The 26,662-nt window shown below is 43.1% G+C and overlaps 1 protein-coding gene across 5 annotated transcripts in view; it reads left to right on the top strand.

Moving 5' to 3' along the window:
• QRICH2 (glutamine rich 2) overlaps nucleotides 1-26,662 on the top strand; it is a 60,784-nt gene that overhangs the window by 12,061 nt on the left and 22,061 nt on the right. For 2 of the 5 annotated variants that reach the window (XM_087887213.1, XM_087887210.1), the window contains exons 5-12: nucleotides 3,245-7,286; nucleotides 8,715-8,809; nucleotides 11,882-11,982; nucleotides 14,242-14,356; nucleotides 17,050-17,295; nucleotides 19,083-19,205; nucleotides 23,244-23,318; nucleotides 24,211-24,375. In XM_087887213.1, coding sequence (XP_087743339.1) covers nucleotides 3,245-7,286; nucleotides 8,715-8,809; nucleotides 11,882-11,982; nucleotides 14,242-14,356; nucleotides 17,050-17,295; nucleotides 19,083-19,205; nucleotides 23,244-23,318; nucleotides 24,211-24,375 — 4,962 coding nt within the window. The remainder of the gene's footprint in view (nucleotides 1-3,244; nucleotides 7,287-8,714; nucleotides 8,810-11,881; nucleotides 11,983-14,241; nucleotides 14,357-17,049; nucleotides 17,296-19,082; nucleotides 19,206-23,243; nucleotides 23,319-24,210; nucleotides 24,376-26,662) is intronic. The other 3 variants (XM_087887212.1, XM_087887211.1, XM_087887214.1) reach the window with 3 other exon arrangements.

The following is a 26,662-nucleotide window of genomic DNA, read 5'->3' as shown; positions in this document are numbered from 1 at the left end:
TACTGTTGCCTATTTTCTTGTACATTACAAATTTAATTGCTCTTTCTGATATGAAAGAGTTATCAGACATGGACTGTGCAATCTCTCTCTCCTCCTTAATTCTTGAAGAAAGAAGGAACCTTCTGTATTATTCATCCAACAATTTATAAGTACAGCATAATGGCCAAAATTTATATAGAGATATAAAGGACAACATTTGTCCTCTCCCAGTCAATTGACACTTCATATTTCTCGAAGACCTCTCATATCAATACATAATAGTTTGCTCTGGCTATTAGCAAATTGCTTTAATACTCTAAAATAATATTAATCTGGATGTTGACATTTAAACTAATTAGAAATAGATATTCCCTAATATATTTCTATCAGTCTCAACATTCAGCCTTACCTCTTCAACCTGCTGTTTGCATTTGCCTGAAGGAACAAATATTTTATTTTATTTTTTATTTTATTTTATTTCGAATTTATATACCGCCCCTTCTCCCGAGGGACTCAGGGCGGTGTACAGCCAGATAAAAACATACAATACAAACATTAAAAACAATTAAAAGAATATATATTAATTTGGCCCCAGTTTAAGATGACAAACCAATTAAAAATATTTAAAAATATGTTAAGCCAGCCTGGCTTGCTGAAAAAAGAAAGTTTTAAGGGCACGGCGGAAGGCACCGAGGTCTTGGATTCTCCTTATCTCGGGGGGCAGCTGGTTCCATAGGGTAGGTGCCCCCACAGAGAAGATCCTCCCCCTGGGGGTCACCAGCCTACATTGTTTGGCTGATGGCACCCCGAGGAGGCCCTCTCTGTGGGAGCGCACGGGTCCCAAATATGCTTTTGCTGGTCAAGGCTGAACCGAAAGTAAGAACTGAACTGTTTTGGGTTGTTTTGTTTTTGTTTTTTTGCTTTGTTTTGTTTCACATTTTGTTATCTCCCCTTTTAGGAGATGGGGTACTTTTTGCAGTCTTTATCCAACAGTTGCTGTAATAATTCTTTTCTCTCTTTTTTTTTTTTTGTCTGTACCTAAAAAAAGACACTTTGTGGTTTTAGCATTCTTTATCAATCTTGGCTCATGCTGACCTTTACCTCCCCTTATATCTTTCCATACTTCTATACTGCCTGTCTTTTTTTCCATAGTAATCAGCCCCTTTGTACTGCTTACATGCATGTTGTTTTTTAAAGCTCTTCCTCAGTTACCTTTTCATTCATTCATAATTATTTTCCCTATAATATACCTTATACCTTCCCTATAATATACTATAATTTCCTCAGTGAAATAATCCTAATGAGTTAGTATCAAGTTGAGGAAATTTCATCCTCCTGTCTTCTTCCCTTTGAAGGATAAATCAGTAATTTCCTGAAAGGACTGTACTAGATGGAATCCATCTCCCTACAGATGTTGGGATCTGTATCCCAAATATTGGGATAATTACAGTTTCTCATCAATACTACTATGTGTTTCTTTAAGAGAACTATAATTTTTTTTTGGGAGGCATAAGCTTCATCTCCTATTTGATCAGGCAATAGTATATGCAACATTATTACAGAATAAGAGAATAACAGAGTTGCAAGGGACCTTGGAGATCTTCTAGTACAACCCCATGCTCAAGCAGGAGACTCTATACCATTTCAGACAATGATTGTCTAATCTCTTCTTAAAAATCTCCAGTGTTGAAGCACCCACAACTTCTGAAGGTAAGTCATTCCACTGATTAATTGTTCTGTCAGGAATTTCTTCTTAGTTCTAAGATACTTCTCTCCTTGATTTATTTTCCTTTAATTGCTTCTTCTCCTGCCTTCAGGTGCCTTGGAGAATAGGTTGACCTGCTCTTCTTTGTGGCAGCCCCTTAGATATTGAAACAGTGCTATCATATAGCCCATAGTCCTTCTTTTCATTAAACTAGACATACTCAATTCCTGCAACCATTCTTTGTATGTTTAGCCTCCAGACCCCCCAATCATCTTTGTTGCTCTTCTCTACACACTTTCTAAGGTCTCAACATCTTTTTTAATATCATGGTAACCAAAACTTGATACAATATTTCAAGTATGGTCTTACCAGGGCATTATAAAGTAGTATTAACTCTTCATATGATCTTGATTCTGTACCTTGGTTAATGTAGCCTAGGTCTGCATTGGCTTTCTTGGCAGGTGCAGCACACTGCTGGCTTATATTTAACTGATTGTCCACTAGGACAAGATCCCTCCCGCAATTATTACTATTGAGCCATATAAAACCTATTCCATACCTATGCATTTGGTTTTGCTTTCCTAAACATGGTTTAGTTTTTCCCCTCTTATTGTAATTCAAACATTTTCTATGGTATCATCAAGTTTATTCACTTGAATTTTAACCATACAGTGCTAAACCATACCATGTTAATTCTCCTTTTCTATTGCTCATTTTACTTGTGAAAGTGTATCCTTCAGTTCCTATATTTCTGAATAGAAATCATCCTACTGGGTTGCTGTTATATCTAGAAATTATGTTTGCTTTCTTTAGGGAAGACTTCAAAGACAATTATTTATTATACAAAGAGCATTAGTGTATAGATAATGAATGTATATAAAATAAATGCACTTTGTCCTCCTATTACCAGTTCAGATGCCCTCCTACTTCTGCTGTGGTGGTATACAAGTTTATGGAGACCTTTAATGGATACTACTGAGTAATAGAGCATTTAGAGAGAATTTCATTGGGGATGTAATTCTCTTATCCTTTCAAACAAGTTTTATTGATGGTTTAGAGAAAAGGTCACCTATTCAAATCAATAAATTCTTTGATTGGTGTGGCTGTTACTATGCCATTTAGCTTTGGGTAAATTAAAGATGTAAGAATATATTGCTTGAGTGACATCTTCTCACATCGTTATTACACTTTTCCACTGAGAAATTTAGGGTAGCCATTTATTCTCACAACAGCTCTGCAAAAATGAGTGAGGCTGTAGTAAAGTGACTGAGCTAGTAAGCCAGGCTGATTAGGGACTCTACTTCTTGATCTGAACACTCACTTTTATTCATCTGTGACCAAGGATCAAAAGCCATGCCAAATTCTATCTGAAATTGTTCACATTCTCTAATTATGCACCTGCACTGTTTAATCATATAGAGTTATAATAATATTGTCAGTGAAAGAAAATTGCACTTTTTAAAATATAGCTAAAGATTAGCTATGTAGTGTTTTAATAATCATTTTTTTCCTTGTCTTTCACCTGTTATTAAATCTATCCCCTTTCCATTTTCCTTTTAGCAGACAAGTCCAGTCCAATACTCTCCAACTGGTTCAACCTCACCAGAAGGCAAAACTCTGGGATCTCCAGAAACTCAGCCTGGCACTGCTACCCAGAGAACACAAGGAGGCCCGAGGCCACCAACTGGACTACCAGGGACCCAGACAGGAGCACCAGGGGCTCCAAGTGGAGCAGCTGTCCCTGGAACACAGCCAGGCATTGCTGGGGCTCCAGGACCACTTGGACCTCAGCTTGGAGCACCTGGGGCATATCCTGGGGCACCTGGAACCCAGGCTCCCTTTCCTGGAGCACCTGGAACGTATCCCGGGGCACCTGGAACACAGGCTCCCTTTCCTGGAGCACCTGGGACCTATCCTGGGGCACCTGGAACCCAGACTCCCTTTCCTGGAGCACCTGGAACGTATCCCGGGGCACCTGGAGCCCAGGTTCCCTTTCCTGGAACACCTGGAGCCCAGGCTCCCTTTCCTGGAGCACCTGGAACGTATCCCGGGGCACCTGGAGCCCAGGCTCCCTTTCCTGGAACACCTGGGACCTATCCCGGGGCACCTGGAGCCCAAGCTCCCTTTCCTGGAGCACCTGGGACCTATCCCAGAGCACCTGGAGCCCAGGCTCCCTTTGCTGGAGCACCTGGGACCTATCCTGGGACACCTGGAGCCCAGGCTCCCTTTCCTGGAGCACCTGGGACTTATCCTGGGACACCTGGAGCCCAGGCTCCCTTTCCTGGAGCACCCGGGGCATATCCCGGGGCACCTGGAGCCCAGACCCCTTTTCCTGGAGCACCCGGGGCATATCCTACGGCCCAGGCTCCCTATCCTGGTATACCTGGGGCTCAAGCTCCATATCCTGGAGCTCCTGGAGCCCAGCGTGGAGTTCCCGAGACCCAAGCACTCTATCCTGGAGCCCAGCCTGGAGGTCCTGGAGCACAAGGCCCTTATCCTGGGGGACCTGAGGCCCAGCCTGGAGCTCCTGGAGCCCAAGGCCCTTATCCTGGGGGACCTGGGGCCCAGCCTGGAGCTCCTGGAGCCCAAGGCCCTTATCCTGGGGGACCTGGGGCCCAGCCTGGAGCTCCTGGAGCCCAAGGCCCTTATCCTGGGGGACCTGGGGCCCAGCCTGGAGCTCCTGGAGCCCAGCCTGGAGTTCCTGGAGCCGAACCACCCTATCCTGGAGCACCTGGGGCCCAGCCTGGAGCTCCTGGGGCCCAGCCTGGAGCTCCTGGGGCCCAACCACCCTATCCTGGAGCACCTGGGGCCCAGCCTGGAGCTCAAGGCCCTTATCCTGGGGGACCTGGGGCCCAGCCTGGAGCTCAAGGCCCTTATCCTGGGGGACCTGGGGCCCAGCCTGGAGCTCAAGGCCCTTATCCTGGGGGACCTGGGGCCCAGCCTGGAGCTCCTGGAGCCCAACCACCCTATCCCGGAGCACCTGGGGCCCAGCCTGGAGCTCAAGGCCCTTATCCTGGGGGACCTGGGGCCCAGCCTGGAGCTCCTGGAGCCCAACCACCCTATCCCGGAGCACCTGGGGCCCAGCCTGGAGCCCAAGGCCCTTATCCTGGGGAACCTGGGGCCCAGCCTGGAGTTCCTGGAGCCCAACCACCCTATCCCGGAGCACCTGGGGCCCAGCCTGGAGCCCAAGGCCCTTATCCTGGGGAACCTGGGGCCCAGCCTGGAGCTCCTGGAGTTCCTGGAGCCCAACCACCCTATACTGGAGCACCTGGGGCCCAGCCTGGAGCTCCTGGAGCCCAAGGCCCTTATCCTGGGGGACCTGGGGCCCAGCCTGGAGCTCCTGGAGCCCAGCTTGGAGCTCCTGGGGCCCAAGCACCCTATCCTGGAGGCCAGCCTGGAGCTCCTGGAGCCCAAGGCCCCTATCCTGGGGGACCAGGGGCCCAGCCTGGAGCTCCTGGAGCCCAGCCTGGAGTTCCCGGGACCCAAGCACCCTATCCTGGAGCCCAGCCTGGAGCTCCTGGAGCCCAAGGTCCTTATCCTGGGGGACCTGGGGCCCAGCCTGGAGCTCCTGGCGCCCAAGGCCCCTATCCTGGGGAACCTGGGGCCCAGCCTGGAGCTCCCGGAGCCCAGCCTGGAGTTCCCGGGGCCCAAGCACCCTATCCTGAAGCCCAGCCTGGAGGTCCTGGAGCCCAAGGCCCTTATCCTGGGGTACCTTGGGCCCAGCCTGGAGCTCCTGGAGCCCAAGGCCCTTATCCTGGGGGACCTGGGGCCCAGCCTGGAGCTCCTGGAGCCCAAGGCCCTTATCCTGGAGCACCTGGGGTCCAGCCTGGAGTTTCTTGGGCCCAAGCACCCTATCCTGGAGCCCAGCCTGGAGGTCCTGGAGCCCAAGGCCCTTATCCTGGGGTACCTTGGGCCCAGCCTGGAGCTCCTGGAGCCCAAGGCCCTTATCCTGGGGGACCTGGGGCCCAGCCTGGAGCTCCTGGAGCCCAAGGCCCTTATCCTGGAGCACCTGGGGTCCAGCCTGGAGTTTCTTGGGCCCAAGCACCCTATCCTGGAGCCCAGCCTGGAGGTCCTGGAGCCCAAGGCCCTTATCCTGGGGAGGCTGGGGCCCAGCCTGGAGCTCCTGGAGCCCAACCACCCTATCCTGGGGGACCTGGGGCCCAGCCTGGAGCTCCTGGAGCCCAACCACTGTATCCTGGGGCACCTGAGGCCCAGCCTGGAGGTCCTGGGGCCCAGGTCCCTTATCTGGGAGCGCCTGGGGCCCAGCCTGGAGGTCCGGGAGCCCAAGTCCTTTATCCGGGAGCCCAGCCTGGAGGTCTGGGAGCCCAAGGCCCTTATCCTGGTGCACCTGGGGCCCAGCCTGGAGGTCCTGAAGCCCAACCACCCTATCCTGGGGCACCTGGGGCCCAGCCTGGTGTTCCTGGAGCCCAACCACCCTATCCTGGGGCACCTGGGGCCCAACCTGGAGGTCCTGGAGCCCAACCACCCTATCCTGGAGCACCGGGAGTTCAATCTGGGGGTCCTGGAGCCCAACCCCCCTATCCTGGAGCTCCTGGGGCCCAGCCTGGAGGTACTGGAGTTCCTGGGGCCCAAGCCCCCTATCCTGGGGCACCTGGAGCGCAGGCTCCATATCCTGAGGCAGCTGGAGCTCAAGTTCTGTATCCTGAGGTTTCAGAGGCCCAACCTGGAGCTCCTGGGGCTCAACCACCCTATCCTGGGGCACCTGGAGCCTATCCTGGGGCCCAAGTTCCATATCCTGGTGTTCCATGGCCCCAGGCTGGGGTGCCTGGAGCACAGCCTGGTATTGCTGGGGCCCAACCTGGAGTTTCTGAAGGCCAACCCCCCTACCCTGGGGCACCTGGGACCCAAGTTCCATATCCTGGGATTCCAGGGGTCCAACCTGGGGCTCCTGGAGCCCAGCCTGCTGTTCCTGGGGCCGAGCCTGGAATTCCTGGAGCCCAGTCCCCCTATCCTGGAGTACCTGGGCTCTATCCCGGAGCACCTGGGGCTCAAGCTCCATATCCTGCTGGGGCCCAACCTGGTGCTGCTGGGACTCAACCTGGTGCTGCTGGGACTCAACCTGGTGCTGCTGGGGTCCAACCTGGTGCTCCTGGGGCCCAACCTGGTGCTCCTGGGACTGAGGCAGAGTATCTTGGTGCCCCTGGGGTTCAGCCAGTCTATCCTGGAGCTTTAGCTTGGACACAACCCGGATATCCTGGCCCCCCTGGATTCTATCCTGGAGCCCCAACTGGATCTCCTGGCCAGCCTGGAGGGCCTGGGCTCTTTCCACCTGGATATCAACCTCCTGCCTTACCTGCTGCTCCAGCAGGCCAATTGACTGTGCCACCTGTGCTAGGTGTTCGAGCTGCACCCCCATCATCTCCCCTCTTCCCCTCCACTACTCCTATGGGGTATTCTGAGACCCCCTCCTCTTCAACCAATTTGGCTCCAACTCGCTATGCGGAGACGTTAGATGCCCTGCGCTCCCTTTCACAGCTGAATGACCTCTACCAAACTCTCAGAGACCAAATCGCCATGCTGGACTACTACAAGTGTGGCCATTCTGATCTCCGCAGGCTACAGGACTTCCTCACTGATGCACGTACGGACTGCATGTGCATGTAACCCCCCTCACCTCATGTTATAATATAATTCTTTCCTTGAAGCTCATCTGATACCCCGAGAACATATGTGAAGAAGACAAGTGCAGTAACAGTGAACCTTTTGGGCTTGGCATGTCAAAAATTCAGAAAATGCCTAATTTGACTCTGCTGGCATGTCATCCCGTCCTACCTCCCACCCGAAATTAAAGAAAAACAATTATCTTGCCCTGCTTCGTCTAGCCATCACAAACTGCGGCATTCAGTGGTAGGGCTGAGGCTGACCCTGAAATAGAGGCCCAGACTTTAGCCCTAGCGCCACCATTGCCATTCAAAATGGCCATGGTTGCCCCTGCAGTATGGCACTTCCTGGGATCTGCCATGCCCTGTTTACCTTACCTTACTCTTTCTGCTGACAGACCCCTGCGGCCTACCCCTGTGAGGCTGCTCCTGGTTGCACAAGGCCTTCATTCTTGAAGTGGCATTGGACAATGCTCTTCCATGGCCTCTGCAGCCTCCAGAAACCACACAAAATCACTTTCCATTCACACAATTTTGGAGTGCTCTGGAGGTTGAGCAAGAGCATAGGTGACTTCTGGAGGGTCTGGAGACTATACAAGAGCACACACCATTCTCATGCGGCCTCCAAAAATCACACAAGAATGGGGTGTGTTTTTGAGAAACCTTGTTGGGTATTGGTAAACACTGGTATGTCCTCAAAAGTGTTGTGGCATGTCACCTTTCGCACAGATGTCATAGGTTCACCATCACTGACCTACAGATTGCTGAAGTATTTTTGAAAAGTCTGGAGATTCTCAGTCATCCAGGTCATGGTTGTCCCAAAGGTGCTTTTTCAAGAGGCAAACAGAAAGTCCAGTTGCCTCTTAAAAAAACACCTTTGGGATATTTTTGAAAAGCAAAATTGTCGTCTTCATCATCATTCCATATATTTTGTGGGAGCAGAGGGGGATGAGGTCAGCATATTTTAATCACAAGAGGCCAGGATCCTTTTGAAGGAGTGAATCTCATAGTATTGATAAAAAGGAAAGGAGCCCCCAAAACAGCTTGTCCATGCATCCTGCTTATGGGAACACCGCACTAACATTTTCTCTAAAATGGGGCCTCACAGCATAGCTTTTGTCTCATTGCCAGTCCACCACTGAAGTAATCTAAAGTCACTACCAGCCTTACTCCCATTCTCAAGGAAGGAAGGAAATTATATTTCTAGGGCTATCTAGATGAGCTGTAAGATTTAACCTGTTCTCAAATTGTAAAGAATGCTACTACTTTGAAACAGGTGGGGAGGAAACAGAACTTTGAAAAGATGGGGAATGGGATAGTGGGCCTAGGCCTGGCTGATTATATATTATTTTGTTGCAAAATCTACCTGAGCCATACTCATAGCTTTTTTCCTCCTTATTTCTCAATAGTTTATAAGACCTTTGCTACCATCCCACCTAATCTGTCAGAAAAACTTGATGCTATGCGTTCCTTGGAAGAAGACTTCAAATCTGAGAAAGAGGTGGTAAGTGGAGAAGGAGCATCAGGCGGTGAGAATGGCTGCTTTCAGATTTTCCAAGGAGATTGTGCTTTAGAAGGCTATCTAGAACATGGAAGCTGAATGACTCATTGTTTAAAGTGCTTTATTGAGTACAGATAGTCCTCAACTTACAACAGTACATTTAATGATCGTTCAAAGTTACAATGGCACTGAAAAAAGTGACGACCATTTTTCAGTTACAACTTTTGAAGAATCCCCATAATCATGTGATTCAAATGCTTGGCAACTGGTTCATATTTATAACTATAGCTGTGTCCCAAGGTCATGTGATCACCATCTTTTACAAGCAGAGTCAATGGGGAAGGCAGATTCACTTAGCAACCAGGTTACTAACTTACCAAGTGCAGTGATTCACTTAACAACTGTGGCAAGAAAGGTTGTCAAATGGGACAAAACTCACTCAACAAATGTCTCACTTAACAACAGAAATGTTGGGCTCAATTGTGGTAGTAAGTCGAGGACTACCTGTAATTGATGCATAATGCATTGAATTCTATTTTAAAACTAATGGGATCTTTTGTTACAATATTTTTTTAAAGGAGGTTGTATCTGTAATCAATAGCTTTCTAACCTAAATATATTATGAAGCTCCCTGTAGTTATTTTTGGCTTTATTATCCAGTCTTGAACTGTGATCCCTTTTAATGGAAGGTGAGATGTTTTTATGCTTAAATATTTGGTTTTGAGACTAAGCACAGACAGCGTTTTGCTGAATATGTCAAGTCAAATCCTGATTACTATTTGAAGACATTGCAGTGATCATCAGTTCAGGCTTTGGGTCTCTTAAAAATATGGGCTGGGTTTATGACTCTATTACAGCATGTCAGAGAAAGCTACTTGTTTTTGGAGGCAGGGATTTTGTGAAAGACACCCCACCCCCTCTGCAGTGCCTCTGCCTTCTGATGTGATGTCATTCTATGCAGCCAGATGCTGCTTTTGATTACTGCTCCTTCTTTTAAAAATGAGTCCTTTTTTTTGTTATTAATCCTGTACCAGACAGCTTCTTTCAAATTTGCAATGCTCAAATAGCATTTCAGTCAGGGCAGATTAGCCAGAAATATTGGCCTAGTAGAAATTGCATGTTAAGTGACTACATGCTTTTAATAAGACCTTATACTGAGTGAGATCATAAATTCACCTAGTTTAATATTGTCTACTCCATTTGGCAGCAATTCTCAGTTTTTCCCAGCTCTGCCTGGAGGTGCCAAAAACTGAAGCTGGAATCTCCTGCATAGGTCATCTAACAACAGATCTGATTTTCGTCTTTCTTTTCTGGCTTCTGCTGTTGCCCTTGGGCATCAAGAATAAGACTGTGAGGACAGACCGCAGCTAGTCTTGCCTTGCCCAATTTTCCACTTTCTTTGCTTTCCCATTGGGCATTGCAGGTCACAGGCTATATAAAGATTCCATTTTATTCCTAATGAAAACTGTTGAGAATATTCAGCCTAAAGCCTGATTGACCTGTTTATGTTATCTGCTTTGGAGAGCTGGGTTAGTTCATCTTTGCTTTTAGCTGCTCTGATTTTGTTAGCATTCCAAGATAGCCCAGATAAGAAGCATGGCTATAATTATTAGCTCTGCCTTAATTGTAAGGTTGTGTTAATATAATTTTGCAAGCCTGAAAGTAACTCTCCCTTTCTTCACTTTACTCTCCCCCAAATTAAGGAGGTCCCTTCTGAAATGCATACATCACCCTTCCTTCTCTCAGTCTCAAATTTTGTTTACCAGACCATTATTTAAGCTAGGGGTGTCAAACTCGTGGCCCGTGGGCCAGGTGCTGGCCATGTCCACCTGCGGTTTAGCGAAGCAGAAAAAAGTAGAGATATATCACGTGACGACAGTGTGGTGCTGCAAGTTTGACACCCCTAGTTTAAGCCATAGCTCTTCCCTCTGTCTCCCAAGGTCATTCTCACTTATCATTACTGATTTATTAGATATCACAGCAAGGCTGGCATTTTTCAGTACACCACTGCAAGTAATCCTTTATTCTCCCTTTGGCAAGAGATTTTGCCTGACTCCATGTCCTAGGCTTAAATAAATAAATAAGATGATCATAACTTCCTTTACAGAGTCTCAGCATCCTGTTCCCACATCAGGGAAAGGAATCCTAGCAGTTTGTTTTCTTTTTATGTAAAGTGAAAGCAAGCAGATTTTTGAAACTGATAATACTTCAAGGGGTGGGAATGGACATTGATTGGATTATGAGATGAGATTAGGCATTTCTTCTGGTTGGTCAGTCACCTCAAGGAAAAGAGAAAGAACACTGGCTGACACTTGTGTTGGCAGACAATTGCAGATTGGTTCCAAACTTGGGGAGCTGCAAAAAACTACTTTTATGGAAGTGTTGTAGCTTCAGTCTAGCAGAATTGGAAGCATGTGATTCTAATTTGTAGTTAAGCATTTTGCATGTATTTGAACTGTTGGGCATTCTAGAATAGGTCACCATCATCCTTTACTCATTGGATATCCTCCCAGATGGCTAGGAATAAATTCCTTTGTTGACTAGCAGTTCTAAGAATTGTAATCCAACATATTTACAGGTTGTCAGGCTGAAGGCTGTAGAACAGTTATACTCTGTGGAGCTGTGCAGTGCATTGGTTCTGATTCAGAGGAAGTATTTTGAAACACACTGGAACATGAACACAGTATCAGTCAGAAATTTATTAAAGCAGCTATGTGACTCTTCCAAGTTCATGCTGCTGCTGCTACAGAAAAACCTCACTCGCAGTCCAGCAATCCTGCACAACTCCTTTAATAAATCATAGACAGATGCTGAGATCTGAAAGCATCTCTTTTAGATCAAATCCAAAGCTTTGCCCAACCTATAATATTTCATTTATTTCTACATAGACAAACTGAGTCTATGAGGGGTCTGATCCATTTATCTGCCTCAAGGCCTCTTAGCTTCAATAAAGAAAGCTGTGCTGCCCCTTTTCTCCCACAGGATGTTTTATTCTATACAGGAGTTTTGTAATTCCAGTTGTTTGTGGCAAACCTGACTTCTAAAAATTACTTTTCTTTCCAATTGTGATTCTAGTTAAGGAGGATTCAGAATGCAATTGAAGGAGAATTGCCGGGAGAAGAAGTAGAGAAAATAGAGGGAGCTAATCAGATCACCTTGCAAGTAGGTTATCTCAGGTAAAAGACTAGAAATCAGTAGAACAGCTGATATTGCTGATGGGCCAAGCATGTTTGTTTCATTGATGCTTTTAAGATTTTGCTAAATATAGTAATGACAGACAATCTATCATATGCATATTGTACGTGCTATTGGAAGAAAGGAAAAGAGATCTTTATTCTGAAAAACCCTGTAAGAAAATATTAAAAGGTTACAAAAGTACATGGCAGATCTCAACCTAATTATCATTTCCAAGGAAGTGAATGACTTTTTAAATTAAAGTGCACAAAGCTGTTTCAAACTTAATTTGATGCTTTGTTGCCAATTTGGGGCAGAGATGCTTTGAATTAGTCTTGATGCTTGGTGCTCCCTGGACAAGTCCCTCAAGTTTTCTTGGCAAGATTTCAGAAGTGGCTTGCCATTGCCTCCTTGCTAGGACTAAGAGAGAGTGACTGGCCCAAGATCTTTCAGCTGACTTTGTGCCTCAGGCAGGACTAGTCTCCTGGTTTTTAGCCTGTAGTCTTAATCACTGTATTATCTGTCTCTCTCAATTGCCAAATATTCTGATGTCATATTTCTTTGATATATTTTTTTTGGTGCGGGGGGGGGGGGGGAGGAGGGATTTATTGTTTTTCCTATGGCTTTTCTGACTGCTACAAACAGAAAAGCCCTGTCTAGCAGAGATTTCAATTCCATTCACTAGAAAACATATATTAATGATTTTTTTTAAAAAAAATCTATAATTTTTTCTCGAAAGATGTTGGAAATGGTCTCCCTTTCAGTTGCCTTTTCAAAATCAGCCAAAATAAAACCCATGGTCAATGCCTCATGATGCTGGTTGCAAGGGTGCCCACAGGGTCAAAATAATCAAATGGGGATCACTCAATTGATTCTCCACCAAGAGTTTTGGTTGTGTAGCCACAATTACTATTAGGATTTTTTTGACACATTCTCTTGCAGGAAGTGATGCGTAAGCAATGTTTCTGTAGTGTAATTTTTAGCATTATCGATTGATGGTACCAAAGCAGCATTTTAAACATTTCCATGCTGTCCTTCATTATAAGAATTCAGTGTTGCTCACATATTTGAAAATAGACTAAATATAGCAGGTTAGTTACAAAACTGTTAGTATACCTTGCAGAGTGTGAAAATGAATTTGAATATGTGATCGGCCTGTGCTTTTGTTGTAATACACAAATGGGCTTTCTGATTGAAGTATTGTGCTAGAAAATGGGAGATCACGAGTTCTAGTCCTGGCTTAGGCATGGAAACCAACTGGACGTTGAGGAAAAATAGTAGAAGAGAACATTTATTTTTACAAAATAAGAGTGGTACATTACAGTGGTCTATTGTGATGTGTGAACCCAACTATTCTAACTGCTCTTTCTCATTTAAAGGCACATTCTATAAGGGTTTGAAAAAAAATGAAAGTTATCTGTTGGAGAGGGGGGATTTGGAGCCAGGTCTGGAAAATAGCTGAGATCAGCAAGGGAATTTTTCTTCCAGTCACAGCAAGGAGCTGGTTTTCTTGCTTGGTACCCTTCCTGAATTAAAGCCCCAAACCTAGATTATGAAATTCATAGATGTTGCTCACTCCATTTTCAGAGCAACATGTAACTGAGCAAAAAAGTGGCATGTTATTATGCAGTTTTGACTTATTGAGTTGTATGATATATTCAGGGACAATGCAAAAATGCTTTTATTAAAAACCATGCATTTTACCAAGAAGATCTGGTTACACAATATCTGCTATCACAAGTAGTTATGGCATGAGCAATAACTCCCTCTCTCTTGGCCCCCAAATGGGAAGAACTGTGGTGGTCAGCTTGTACCATGTGGCTCTTGTAGCCAGGTGCTTATCACAGTAGTGGGTGTTTTGCTATGGGGAATTGATTCCTGTGATATAGTTGTAGAAGCAAAAGATTTTAAAAAATGAAGAAGGGTTTCTGACTCAAAGCCTGTGGAGGTACTATTTAATCCAGTTTCTAACCTGCAGATGACCTGCCCTGCTCACTTGCCCTCGCAGTTTTATAGGAAGCATTTTGCATTTCCAGGTGGACACCACTAAACCCTTAAAGACACCTCCATCCTATTTGCAGGGAACCTCAAGAAAAGGGGAGAATAAGGCAAATTTGCTGTTGTACCCTTGCTTCAAGATTACATTTGGAAACCATGTATTAGTTTCTATAGCAGACAAAGTACACATATATGTCATATGCTCCCAAAAATTTTTTTTATTTGCTGAGTGACACTTCTTTTTTGTTGGTTTTGTGGTGCAGAGCAACGGTGCACGATATAGAGAAAGAGCTAAAGGAGCTGAGACAGAAACAAGATATGGGGAAAGCCAAATTGGAGCAGTCGATGACAGACAATGCCTATTACCTCCAGGAGCAGGTCAGCAAATGAACTCAGGATGTGTTGAGATCAGAATGTCTTTAGCTAATCTAAACAACAACAACAAAGAACCCAAGTAACTAGGAAAATGTGTGTGTATGGAAAACTGCTGTATCCTTTCTAGAATTTATATTTATTCCTACGCATTATGGACAAATCCTTTGTTAATGAAAATGTGTTGAATTAGTTGATGACATTTCTAGCTAGTGACCAGAATGTTGAACTTGCAAGCTAATAAATGAGTCAGGAGTATGGACAAAACTCACAATGTTGTCCACACATTCACAGTGAGAAGCTTTTGAAATATAAGCAGGAGATTAAGTAACACTCACAAAAAGTCAGTTTGAGAGCCAATCTATGATTTGAAAACCAAGGCTTTCCCAAGTTTGATGTTTCATCTCTTGCTTTACCTTTATGTAGGCACCATGGTCAGTTTTCAGAGTTACTGATTTCCTGAATACTTAATTTAGTAATTGACTTGTATGCACTGCCTGACCATACCCAGAGATTTAAATCAAGTTCTGTTTGAGAAGTTAAAAGTCTGAAATGTGTAGGAGTAACTACAGTTTGAAAAAAGCATTACAGTGCTTTGATATTATCTTCCTTTATTCCTGGCCATCAACAGCCCCTGCAATTTTTCCTAATTTATGGGGTTTGCAGAGATGGTTTTCCAATGGAAAATGAATGGATGGCACAAGTTCAAGCAATTCTAAATAAGACCTGAATGAAGCAAAGCTGTCTCTATTTCAGGAACAATGATTTTCAGCTCAGCATTCCTCTTGCAATTAACAATTAACTAATAGTAGCAAGATATAGGAATAACGAAACTTTCCTGGTGATTAGCTCACTAGATTCATTTTTTTCAGCTCGTCTTCAACATGCCCAAAGTCTCATTACATTATGGGTAGCTTCTAACTTTCTTGTATTGAGAGATGTGGCTCAGAATCAGCTCCTGGAATTGGGAGCCCTCCATGAGTTTGTAACTTGTACTATCAGGAGGTTGAAAAGTGGTGGAAGTGACAACTGATGGAAATAGGCAAATTCTGGGAAGGGTCAGCAAAGGGAGGATTTTATTTTTATAATAATTTAAAGAAATTGGCACAGCTTTCCCTCCTTTAATCACTGGGCTGGCATTTAACTTTACAGGATTACAATCATACAGAAAACAAAGTTTATCATATGGGTCCTTGCCTCTTTTTCTGCTTCAGAAAGAAACATCTAGCTAGAGTGTTACGGTTGTTCCTGCCCAACTAGTCTGCCCTTGGTTGCCTTGCAGAGCCTTTATTTCTTGATTTAGAACCATACCCATGGAGTTATTCCTTGAACGAGCTTTTGATCTGCAGCTATTAGCAGGAGGATAATCTTTAGCTCCCAGTTGATTAAATGCTTCATTTGCTAATTTCTGCATATCAAAGAGACAAGAAAGCAGGCATTTTGTTCCTGCTTGTTGGCAAAACATATTGATTTGTTACAGCTAGTGCCTCCAATTTGGCACTCTCCAAATGGTGTTAGTCAGTGATTCTCAACTTTTTCTTCACCACAGACCCCCTTTAAATACCTGTTGCGGCCTTGGACCACTAAACACAACATTTCAAGCCCTTCTGGACCCCCTATGACAACATTGCAGCCTCCCAGGGGTCCACCGAGAACCACTGGTGTAGGCTATGACTCCTATTAACCTTAGCCCTCAAGGGAAGTGGACATTGTTGTCCAGTCTATCTGGAGAGTGCCATGTTGAGGCTATCCTTTAGCTATTCAGTTCAATCTGATGTGGAACCCCTATTTCCCCCCCACTAATATAGTGGAAAAATTGCTTACTTTATAACACATGTATTTGCAGCCAGCCACGATGACACCCAAATGATGAAACATGTATTCATCATTTGGGTGTCATTGTGGCTGACTGCAAATGCCTATGGGAGAAGACCTTTTAAACAGAGTCAAGGTCTGAAAGGTCTTTCTAGTTGCTCTCAAAACTATTTTTGCTCAGGTTCCACATTATTATAGTGGAAGGGGGGAAGGATTCAGCAGCAGCAGCAGACCTTTTCTTCCCTGCACTAAGTCCTAAATCACTCCCCAAAGCTCTTTCTATTATTTCCTATTACTCCCATGGACAAAATATGTGTGGGGAACTCTCATTAACATCAGTGGAAACTACCTTTTGGAGTTGGGATTTAGTTTCAGGGAAGTTCTAGAAACTTTTAAAATGATTATTGACATATTCAACATTATTATAAGGCATCTGAATTCTACCATTATAAGGTTATTTGATAGATAGATAGATAGATAGATAGATAGATAGATAGATAGATAGATAGATAGATAGATAGATAGATAGATGATAGATAGATAGATAGATAGATAGATAGATAGATAGATAGATAGATAGATAGATAGATTTATCTCAGCTTTGCTTTAATGGGCCAGTCTAGATGGTATCCTCCAATTTAGTGTCCTGGAACTAACAATGTTGGAACTCACTCCCACCCCCCATGAAAAAACTCCTATTGTGCATGTCCCAAGTCTGTGGACTCTGGCCATTACAGATCCAACTAAAAGTCACGAAGCCAAGGAATACTGATTCAGCCCAACAAATTAAAACAGCTTGTTCCTGTCACCACTATATGTTATAGATGAAAACTAGGATTTCCTTTTCAAGAAACCAAACTCCTGCTTTTCTCACTTGCTCACAGTTAGACAAGCTTAGATCTGTCATAGAGAACATGATGTCCTCCTCGTCAACTTTGCTGTCCATGAGCATGCCACCCATCCCAGAGTCTGGTGCAGCTCAAGTCCAAGGCACGTGTGCAGCCTGCAGCTTAGATGTCAGTGAGAAGGTTAGCCAGTTGTTCAAGCGCTACGAGCAGCTGCAGGACTCAGTCAACAACTTCATGTTGAGGCAGGCAGAAAGCAAAACGAAGAAACCCAAGCAACGCCAGGTAAGGCCAGAGAGAAGATAGCTCAGACTGCTCTTCTTTTCAGTTTTCAACTGGATAGCTTTGGAAACTGCCCACTCAAATGAGATGGGTGGTGTGGAAATTTAATCAATTAAAACCAAGAACACGGTAATCCTCTGCAAGATGGACAAGTATGGATATGCTTTGGGGCACGGTTTGGATAGGGAGGCCTAACCTGTTGGAACTTTGTAAAGGTATGGATGATCTGTCTAGCTCAGTATTGCCTGGTAGTGTTTTCTAAGAGTGCCAAATATAGGTATTTGCCAGCTGTTCCTGGAGAAGCCAGGAACTGAATCTGGGAGCTTTTGTGTGCAGAACATAGTCTCTCCCTCTGAGCTTTATCACAACCTTTTACCCCAACGATAGTGGCTGCATGCTTGCTAGTGGGGAGGGAAATGTTTTGCAGATTCATATAACTTTCAGATCACATTATTTACTGACTTGGTCAATACATCATGCTAAGCTAACTTTTTAAAACAATGATTTCTTAATAAATCTCAGCCATGGCTGTACTAGTGAGGCGTTCTAAGTACTTTCTCCCTTTGAGGCTTTTTCAAGCAGTCAACATATTGCAAGTTTTCTTGTGTGTGGGAAATGGAAGCAGATCTGTTTTAAACATACTTCGTATTTCATGACAATAGCACAACAACTGCAATATTGTTGATATAGAAATTACCTTTGGTAGTTTTAGAAAGAGGAACTATAAATATCATACTCTGCCTAATGATTGTCTTCCTGTTTCAGGAGATTTTAATATTTTACCCCCTGAAACTAGCAAGTTCCCAACTTCCCAAAATTGCTTTCTAAGAATCATTTGACTTAAGCCTGGCCAAGCACATAACTTACGTTGCATCATGAAGTTCAGTAAGATTGTTGGTATTCGGAATTGCAGCCTATCTCCTATAGTACTCCATTAGTAATGCTTTGCTTTGCTTTTGTTCCATTGATTTGTCTGCTATTTTATCTTTAATTTAAAATAGCTGAAGAAATTATGGCACAAATTTCAACCTTATACAAGATTTCTGGTTTTCTTCTAAAAGAGTATCAGTCTTTTAGAACTATGTGCAGACACGTCTGTTCAAGCGGCCAATTTCAAGGTCACAGGGCTTTGTTTTGTTTGAATTTTTTTGTGAACTTCTTTTTTACTCTCTTGTTGAATGCAGGGACCCCAGTCTGACATAATTACTTTTAGTATTATGTGCTTCTTGAACTTGGATGTTGGCAGAGCATTTAACAATGGAGTTTCCCTCAGTTTCAGATTAATGTGAATCTAATTTTTAGATTGTCACATATAAATCTAAGCCTAAAAGAGAATAAGTAGTACTCAAAGAGCATGTCAGTGTACTAGATATGAATCTATCTTTCATTACTATGTCAAGGGTAATCCCATTTTGTTTCTTCCACCCTTTTAATGGGAAGTCAGAATATACCACTATATAACAGCTGATTGCTGTAAGTAAAAGTAAACCAGGGCCCAGGTTGTAGACAATGTCTGTGCCTGTTATATAATAAAGATCCATTTATATTATTCCACATATATCCTGAGTTTATTTTATTATAGTCTAATAAAATATCTTCTGCTGACTTTTAGAGCAAACTTTCTTTGCAGGATTCCTATTTGTCATGAAGAGATGGATCGAGCTTTCATTATTTACTCCAAGTTGCCCAAAGGCAGCAGCTTGAATTCTGAAAAGTAGAACAGGAGGGTTAATAAAACTGTCACTTTTTTTTTTTTGTTAACTTTAGTATTCATGCTTTTTTCCAATCAGGATGAAGAGGTGCTCAACCAAATCCAGAGTACTATCCTGCAAGTCCAAGAAGATTGTGAGAAGCTGAATGCCACTACTGGCAATCTTGTTGAAGATCATCACCAGAAACAGAAAGAGATCAGTGTATGTAACTTTAAGTCAAAGTTAGCAGGTGGGATCAAAAAAATGGGAAGAAGTTCTTGGAAACTGTTCTGAATGCAATGGATATCAGTTCTGTTTTTGATCAGGATTGTTGTCCTTGCTGTATAATAAGGCGTAAAGTAGTTATTAGCCACAATGGCCCAGAAAGAAGGAATAGTAGATAACCTCTGGTTCATAGGGTCATTGTTTCAGAGATATTTCTTTATCTAAACAGAGAAACAGAATATAGATAATCCTTGACTTTTGACCACAAAATTTCTGTTGCTAAGTGAGACATTAGTTAAGTGAGTTTTGCCCCATTTTCTGACCTTTCTTGCCACAGTTGTTAAGTGAATCACTGTAGTTGTTAAGTTAGTAACACAAATTGTTAAGTGAATTTGGCTTTCCCATTGACTTTGCTTATCAGAACATCACAAAAAGTGATCACATGATCCCAGGATACTGCAACCGTCGTAAATATGAGGCAATTGCCAAGCATCTAAATTTTAGTCACATAACCGTGGGGATGATGTAATGGTCGTAAGTGTGAAAAATTGTTGCAAGTCACTTTTTTCAGTGCCGTCGTAACTTCAAACAGTCTCTAAATGAACATTTGTAAGTCAAGGGCTACCTGTAACCACAAGCAGTTAACTTTCCTTGTAGGAAGCTGGCAGGCAATGTTGGAAAGGATGATACATGGCCACAGTTTACCATGGATGCATGGCAGCATAGCAGTGCGTGAGCACTGAAGTGACTACAAGTTTGCCAAATTTCAGTCCCATGGGAATCATGGATCCTGGATTTTGGATGTATTTTTTAATTAAGCCCATTTAAGATACAATGATTCAAAAACTGTTGCCTTATGACAGTTTTGCCCAAATGAAGTTTATAAACAATCAGAAATGAGAGTTTTAGTTGTATTGTAGATAACTTGTGACCCATTGGGTCATCCTTTCAGAACTATTTCCTTACCAGATTCCTCGGTGTCTTCAACAATGACAGAACTAACGTACTGCCATGACTGGAAAAGTTGGGATACAAAGATGTACCTGCCTTGAAAATAACCCATGTTGAACTATATAACACTGTCAAACATCAGCAAAGCAAATGTCCTATGAAATTTTGTCATACACTGTCATACACTGTTTTATGATAATTTTTATGTCAGGAAATGTTTTATAGGAATTTGCCAAAGTTCAGTTCCATGGGAATCATAACTCATTCTGTAAATTAACACATTTGAGGTATCTTGGTTCAAAAACTGTTGCCCTATGATGTGCTATTTCACCCAGTTAATGATCATGGGAGGAGAGTTTTAATAGTATATAGATAGATGTAAATATTAACGCATGAAGTTCTTGTCTCTTTATAGCTTTGTTTTTGTTGCAGAAAAATAAAGTTCTTACATACATGTGGCTAGTATTTAAGGGCATATAGTATACCTAAGTGCAGTATAAGTATAAGCAGTATAAGTAAGCAATGGTATAAACTAAAAGCAAAAGACAACAATTATTAAGACATTTAATCCCAAAGTGACTACAATTGAAATCAGTATTGAGCCACTGAAAGAAAAGAAGCATTTTAAATCTGAGGAGACTGAAAGCCAAACATAGTATAAGGGGGAGTCAAATCCAAAGAGTAAGAGCTATATGTGAGACAGCTCCTCTGACCCGAGGGAAAACTAAGTGCCCCTGAATACACAATTGAACTAAGCACACAGAAGCAAGAATTGTTACCAAGTTGTTCAAATAAGTAGGTGTTCCTATACACACAGCCTGGAAAATCAGCACCAGCTGTTTAAACTTTTAATGCTTCTGAAGACCTAGCCAATGTAAATATTGGTGGAAGGAAGAAATAAAGGTGACTCCAGGGAGGTCCAAGACCACATGGGCTGCCTTATTCTGGACCTGAACCAAAGGGCAGAGAGTAGATTCTGAAAGATCAGCCAAAAAGCTTTTGCAATTATTCAAATGAGACACCACTAAGGCATGCAGCAAATGCTTAGGGGAAAATGGATGGAATTCTGGATACTCATAAGAGGAAAGTAACAAGATTTTGTAATTGTATTGATGAAACATCGCTAAGAAGTCCAGATCTTATATACCATCAGAGACATCAGACCCTGGCAGTCTCAAAAAGTGAAAGGCAGAAGAAAGGATGGTCAGGGTGAAAAAACAATAAGCTCAGCCTTGTCCAAATTTAATTTAGGTTGGGGAGAACACATCCAGCTGGACATTTCAGGCACTTGGAGAGGCAAGACCACAATAGATTGTCCATGCCAAGACTCGGGTTGAGGAATACACCTGGATGTCATGAGCAGGATAGCTAAGCTGTAAAGAAGAAATGAAAACAAAGTATCAGAAATGAACAAAATTGGACCTAGGACCACACTCTGAGGGACACTCACTGATAAAGGAAAGGATTGAAAACCCAAGAAAGAAATAACAGAAAAAATGTGATGGGAAATAGAAGACTGTAAGTGCCCAATTCAGGTTCAGTGAAGTCAAAGTAGATATTAAACTTTTGTGACGAAAGGTGTCAGATGCCACAAATAAAAATGCCAGGACAAATACTATTGTGGGTTTGCCTTTGCTACCAGCAATAATAGACAACTCATGTCAATGCCAATTTGATGGACTGATCTGCTTCAATGAAATTATTTTTTGACTGAGAGGACAGAAGGACAGTGAGATTACCTTATATAATAACATTAGACACAACATAACAAGATAGTTTTGATTTGAATCCATATAAGATTAGAGTTAGGGTTAAGTTAATCATTCACTCACTCTATGCTTGACTAGCAGTTTTTTTTTCTTTTTGATGGGATTAGATTAAACATGTCATATCCAGTAGGGGTCATGACCTGATGACACCAGAATCACATGAATGTTCTTTACTTCAGTGACATCACTGGTTAAACATAACCCTTTTAAAATTAGTGTACACTATAACCACTAATAGGATATGAAAGATATAAACTGTTAGGGCATCCTGAAACCATTTTGGCTACATCTTGAGTACCTGGAGAAGAGTAGGACCTGCTTACTACTTGAATGGGGAAACCACTAGGGGATTTTAAAACTATGTTATGGATCTGCCCCTGGATCCCTCTCCGGACGCGAGTTCAGAAGAGGAGGGTGAGTTTGAGTCAGCAGAGGAAAGCGCGGAGCCGAGTGTTGGTCAGGATCGGGGCTCGGGAAGTGCTAGCCTGATGGAGCAGCCTCAGCTGGGTCAATCGGACGAGCCTCAGTCTCAGGCTGAGTGAGGTGAGCCACAGTTTTGCAGCAAGATGGCCAGAAGGCTGCAAGCAAAGACTGGGAGCAGTGGCCACCAGTTAGCAATGAGGAGGAAGTAGAATCCACACCTCCTGATCCAAGGACACATAGAGCAGAGAAGAGATAGGCACAACACTAGTCAGCTAGACTACTCATGAGGAGGCAACCTTATCTCTCATGAAGGACTGCACTGGTATTGCCTTCTTAATCCTGCCCTGAGGACTTGAGTGTTCCTTCAGCAATGTGCCTATTTCTGTGCCTTGTGTGCTCATGCTGTATATCCTGACTCATTCGACTCGTGGACTGCTTTCCTAGACTTTGTGTATTCCCATTGGACTCAGTTACCCAGTGACTCTTGCCGTGCTAAACTCGAAATCTGGAGCTGTGCAATGGGGGTACATTCCAAGGACTTGTTTGGGGGAGTGGTGGAATAAACAACTGTAGACTCTTGTTGTATGTGCATGGGGGGGGGAGCGGGGGGGAGCACAAACTAGGAGACGACTAGGAAGTTGAAAAAACATCCTGAAAGAAGGAAATGGCAAACCCAGTTCCATAAGCAACAGGGATGTATCCCTTACATCAACCATAGGATGTTAATGTATCTTTTTTATGATAGAATATAGGCAACATCTAAGCCTACGGAAATAGGGAAGATCTGCTTACAGATTGTTTGTAAAGATAGTGGTGATGATAAATTTAACAGGAACTGGAGTTTTTATTTTGGTAACAACGTCATTTTGTTTTGCTTTGTGTTCTCTTAAAGGCATTGTACAAATCACTGGAGAAACTGGAAAATGAAAAAGTTGACAAAGATTCCCTAGAGACCGAAATCCATGTGGTAAGCAGTTTGACTTACTGACATACAATGGATATACCATCCTTAGGGAACCATGGATAGATACTCCTGAGAAAGTTTTATTTACAAATGGAGCCTGTGGGGCAGTCACAAATAGCAAGCTTACTCTCTGTTTTGAATGGTGATCCTGATACAGGTAATCCTTGAGTTACAATGGCAACTAGGACTGGTATTTCCATTCCTAAGTGATGTGGATGTACAGTGCGGTGTTATGTGACTGCATCACTTGGTGATGGTAATCCCTGCAGTCCCCAGTTGCTGCTGTCCAGCAGGGATGTGAACTGTTAAGCAAGCACCTCCTCACAACTTTCTGCTGGCTTCCAACAATCAAAGTCAGTTGGGAAGCCTGCAGGAGGTTGCAAGTTTTAGGTGGTTTGAAAGCCAGCTGGCAGGCAGGTAAATGGCTGCTACTGGGTTGGAAAGAAAGAAAGGAATGGCCAGGGAGGTGCAGCACAAGTGCAGTGGGGCTTGGGGTGACTGCTGCTGGGTGGAAGAGGGTTTGTGTGGATGCATTAATAGGGTGGCGTGGCATGAGCATGTCAGAACTTGGGATGGCTGTGGCTGGGTACAGAAGGTGCATGAAGGCATGCGAATGGTGGGGAGGAGCATGAGCATAGCAGGGCTTGAAATGGGGTTGCTAGGAGAGTCTAGCTCTGCCTTTCATGCAGCGCCATCATAACTTTGCATGGTTATTGAATGAGTGGTTATTAACTGAGGACTACTTGCATTTACCATCCTTTGAGATTGGGTCAGGTAGGAGTAGTGCTATTTTGGACTTTCATGTAATTTGTGGCTCTGGAGGGCAGAAGAGGGAGAGTTCCTCAGATATCAATGAGACCAAAGATCTATCGCTGTCCTTTCTCTTTATTTTCAGAAAGCAGATAAGACTGCCCTTGCGGCAAAGGTCAGTCGCACCCAGTTTGATGCCACCACAGAACAGCTACATAAGATGATGCAGGAACTACTAAATAAGATGGTTGGGCAGGAACAAGACTGGCAGAAAATGCTAGACAAACTCTTGATTGAAATGGACTCCAAGGTAAGCAAGATGTATCCTTCTTAGCCATTTGCAATCCTGTCAGCAGGAGAACTACTTGTGCTTGTGGTCCATATTGTGATGTGCAGGGAGGCTGCTAAGCACCTTAGGGAAATGTTGGTCCTTTTCTCCTTGGCCAGGAACATGTATAGATGGTAGAATTCATCACTTGTATTTTTCCCTATAACTTGAAGCACATTATGTCTGCATTCTGACTTCTAGCTTGTTTTTGGACACAGTGAAAAAATTTTTTTGATCTAAAGAACACTAACCCACACGTTTCTTCCCCAAGCTGATATTTCCCAGATGCACTGAGAATTAACATCTCTGGCTGGGAATTTGAGGATTTGGCTTCACTTCCACTAAAGAGTAGGAAGCTGAAAGAGGTTGTAAACAAACAAATGAAAATTATGAGCCCTCTAGTTTCCTCCAATTATTCAGCTAACCCTGCCATATGAGCTATGACAAGAAAGGGGGGAAATAGATCCTTTTCTCTGGTGGCAAAGAAGGCTCTGCAGGGAGATCTCCTCAGTGCCTATGCTTTTATTGTGTAGGCAACAAATCAAGACTATTATTTTCCTGTCTTTTGCTTCATTTACATTGTTATTTTTATTCTTTCTTCAGCTCCAATTGCTTATCCTGTTTCTACAAAAATAATAAGAAGAAAGTATTAATTTTATTACTATTTAAGAGGCTTCATTGAAAATTTTTCTATCATAAACTACTTGGAGCCTGGAAAGACAGGAATAGTAGAATAAAAAGAATAGCTTTATAGGAACAATTCCGCTACTGTTTTCCATGCTTCTTTGCATGGAATGTTTCTGGAACTAATTCTATCAGCCTTTCCCTCTACTTCCTTGTAGGAGAAGGCTTTCTTACAGAAAATACGACCCCAGCGTAAATAAATAATATAAAGAAATGCAAGGCACAGGAGCAAAAATTTAATAAAATCACAATCTAGAAAAAAAGTAAAAGAATTAAGAACCCCTTGTGGTATGAACACTAAGGAAAAACTGTATAGAAACAAATCAACCACGTATTTATTATTCATGTATTAATTAATTAAACTTATTGTACTGCCAACTACCAAAGTCCCTTGGTAGTTTATAGTAAGACGTAACATTGAAATTAAAATTCAAGACAGTAGGAAAAGCTAGCAATAACAATTAAAAGCAATTTACAAGGTGTATTTAGGCTGTTTTTGAAAGGAAGCAAAGCTGTTAGGTCCCATAACCCAGGAGAGAATGTGTTCCAGAGAATGGAGGGGCTAGAGAGAAGACTTGACCTAAGCAATTGTAGATGAACTTCCAAAATAATCTCTGGGAGTGGATAGGGCTGGGGAATTTTGTAGAGGTGTTTCCTCAGAGAGGCTGGAACTGAATCATATACCGGTTTAAAGATAATAAGATAATAATACCCCTTCACACTTCACCCAAAGGCAAATTGATAGACAGTCCAATGTCATTAACACAGGTATAATGTGGTTCTTTTGAGTTCTTCCCGACAGATTTGGCTGGTGAGTGCTGAACCAGTCGAAGTTTCTAGGATAGATACAAAAGCAGCCACACACACAGTACGTCACAGGGATCAAACTTGGATGTTATTAATATGTGTCATTTTAAGAGTGAATTTGGTGTATCAACCAAAATTGGTACATCAGCCAAAGCTAATGAAAGGTGCTATTCATTCCTGCCTCAGGCTAGAAAACTAAGGTGGTTCGACCACCCTCTGAACCTGTAACTCTGGACCCAGTTTTAGTTTATTATTGTCCATTATCCAGCCATTATCAACTATAGGCATGGATGCAAGGAAGCCTGATTATTACCTGAAGATGGTACAGAGAAAAAGGATATCATCCACATAGATATAACACCCAGCTCCAGATTTCATGATTATCTCCCCGGCAAATTCATATTGATAATAACACTGCAGGCTGAATGAAGTCCTGAGAGACACTTGTTTCAAGGAGCAACTGTTTCCAGGCGACATAATCTACCCAATGGAACTATTGTAGAGGATTGCAATAATTCCTATTCACTTATCTCTAATGATGTTTAATGCCAGTCTAGGTGTCTTCTTTTGGACAGTGCTGCATTCTTTTCTTGAAATAAATGAAACAAGCTTCAGCCTGTGTAGCAGTGAAAGCATTACCTGAATATGTGGGGGAAGAATCATACCGATGATAAATCTCCACTTATGCAAGTCAAACTAAGGACCTAAACAAAGTCCAACAGTTAATTTCTTCACAGTTTTATATCAGCAAGCCTCAAGGAAGAAATGTATAATAAAT

The sequence above is a fragment of the Pantherophis guttatus genome, chromosome 2, assembly GCF_059756535.1.
Source record: "Pantherophis guttatus breed Tessera chromosome 2, ASM5975653v1, whole genome shotgun sequence".
NCBI classification, from domain to species: Eukaryota; Metazoa; Chordata; class Lepidosauria; order Squamata; family Colubridae; genus Pantherophis; species Pantherophis guttatus.
Note: the sequence above shows the minus strand (reverse complement) of the source record. Positions and strands in the feature narration are given on the sequence as shown.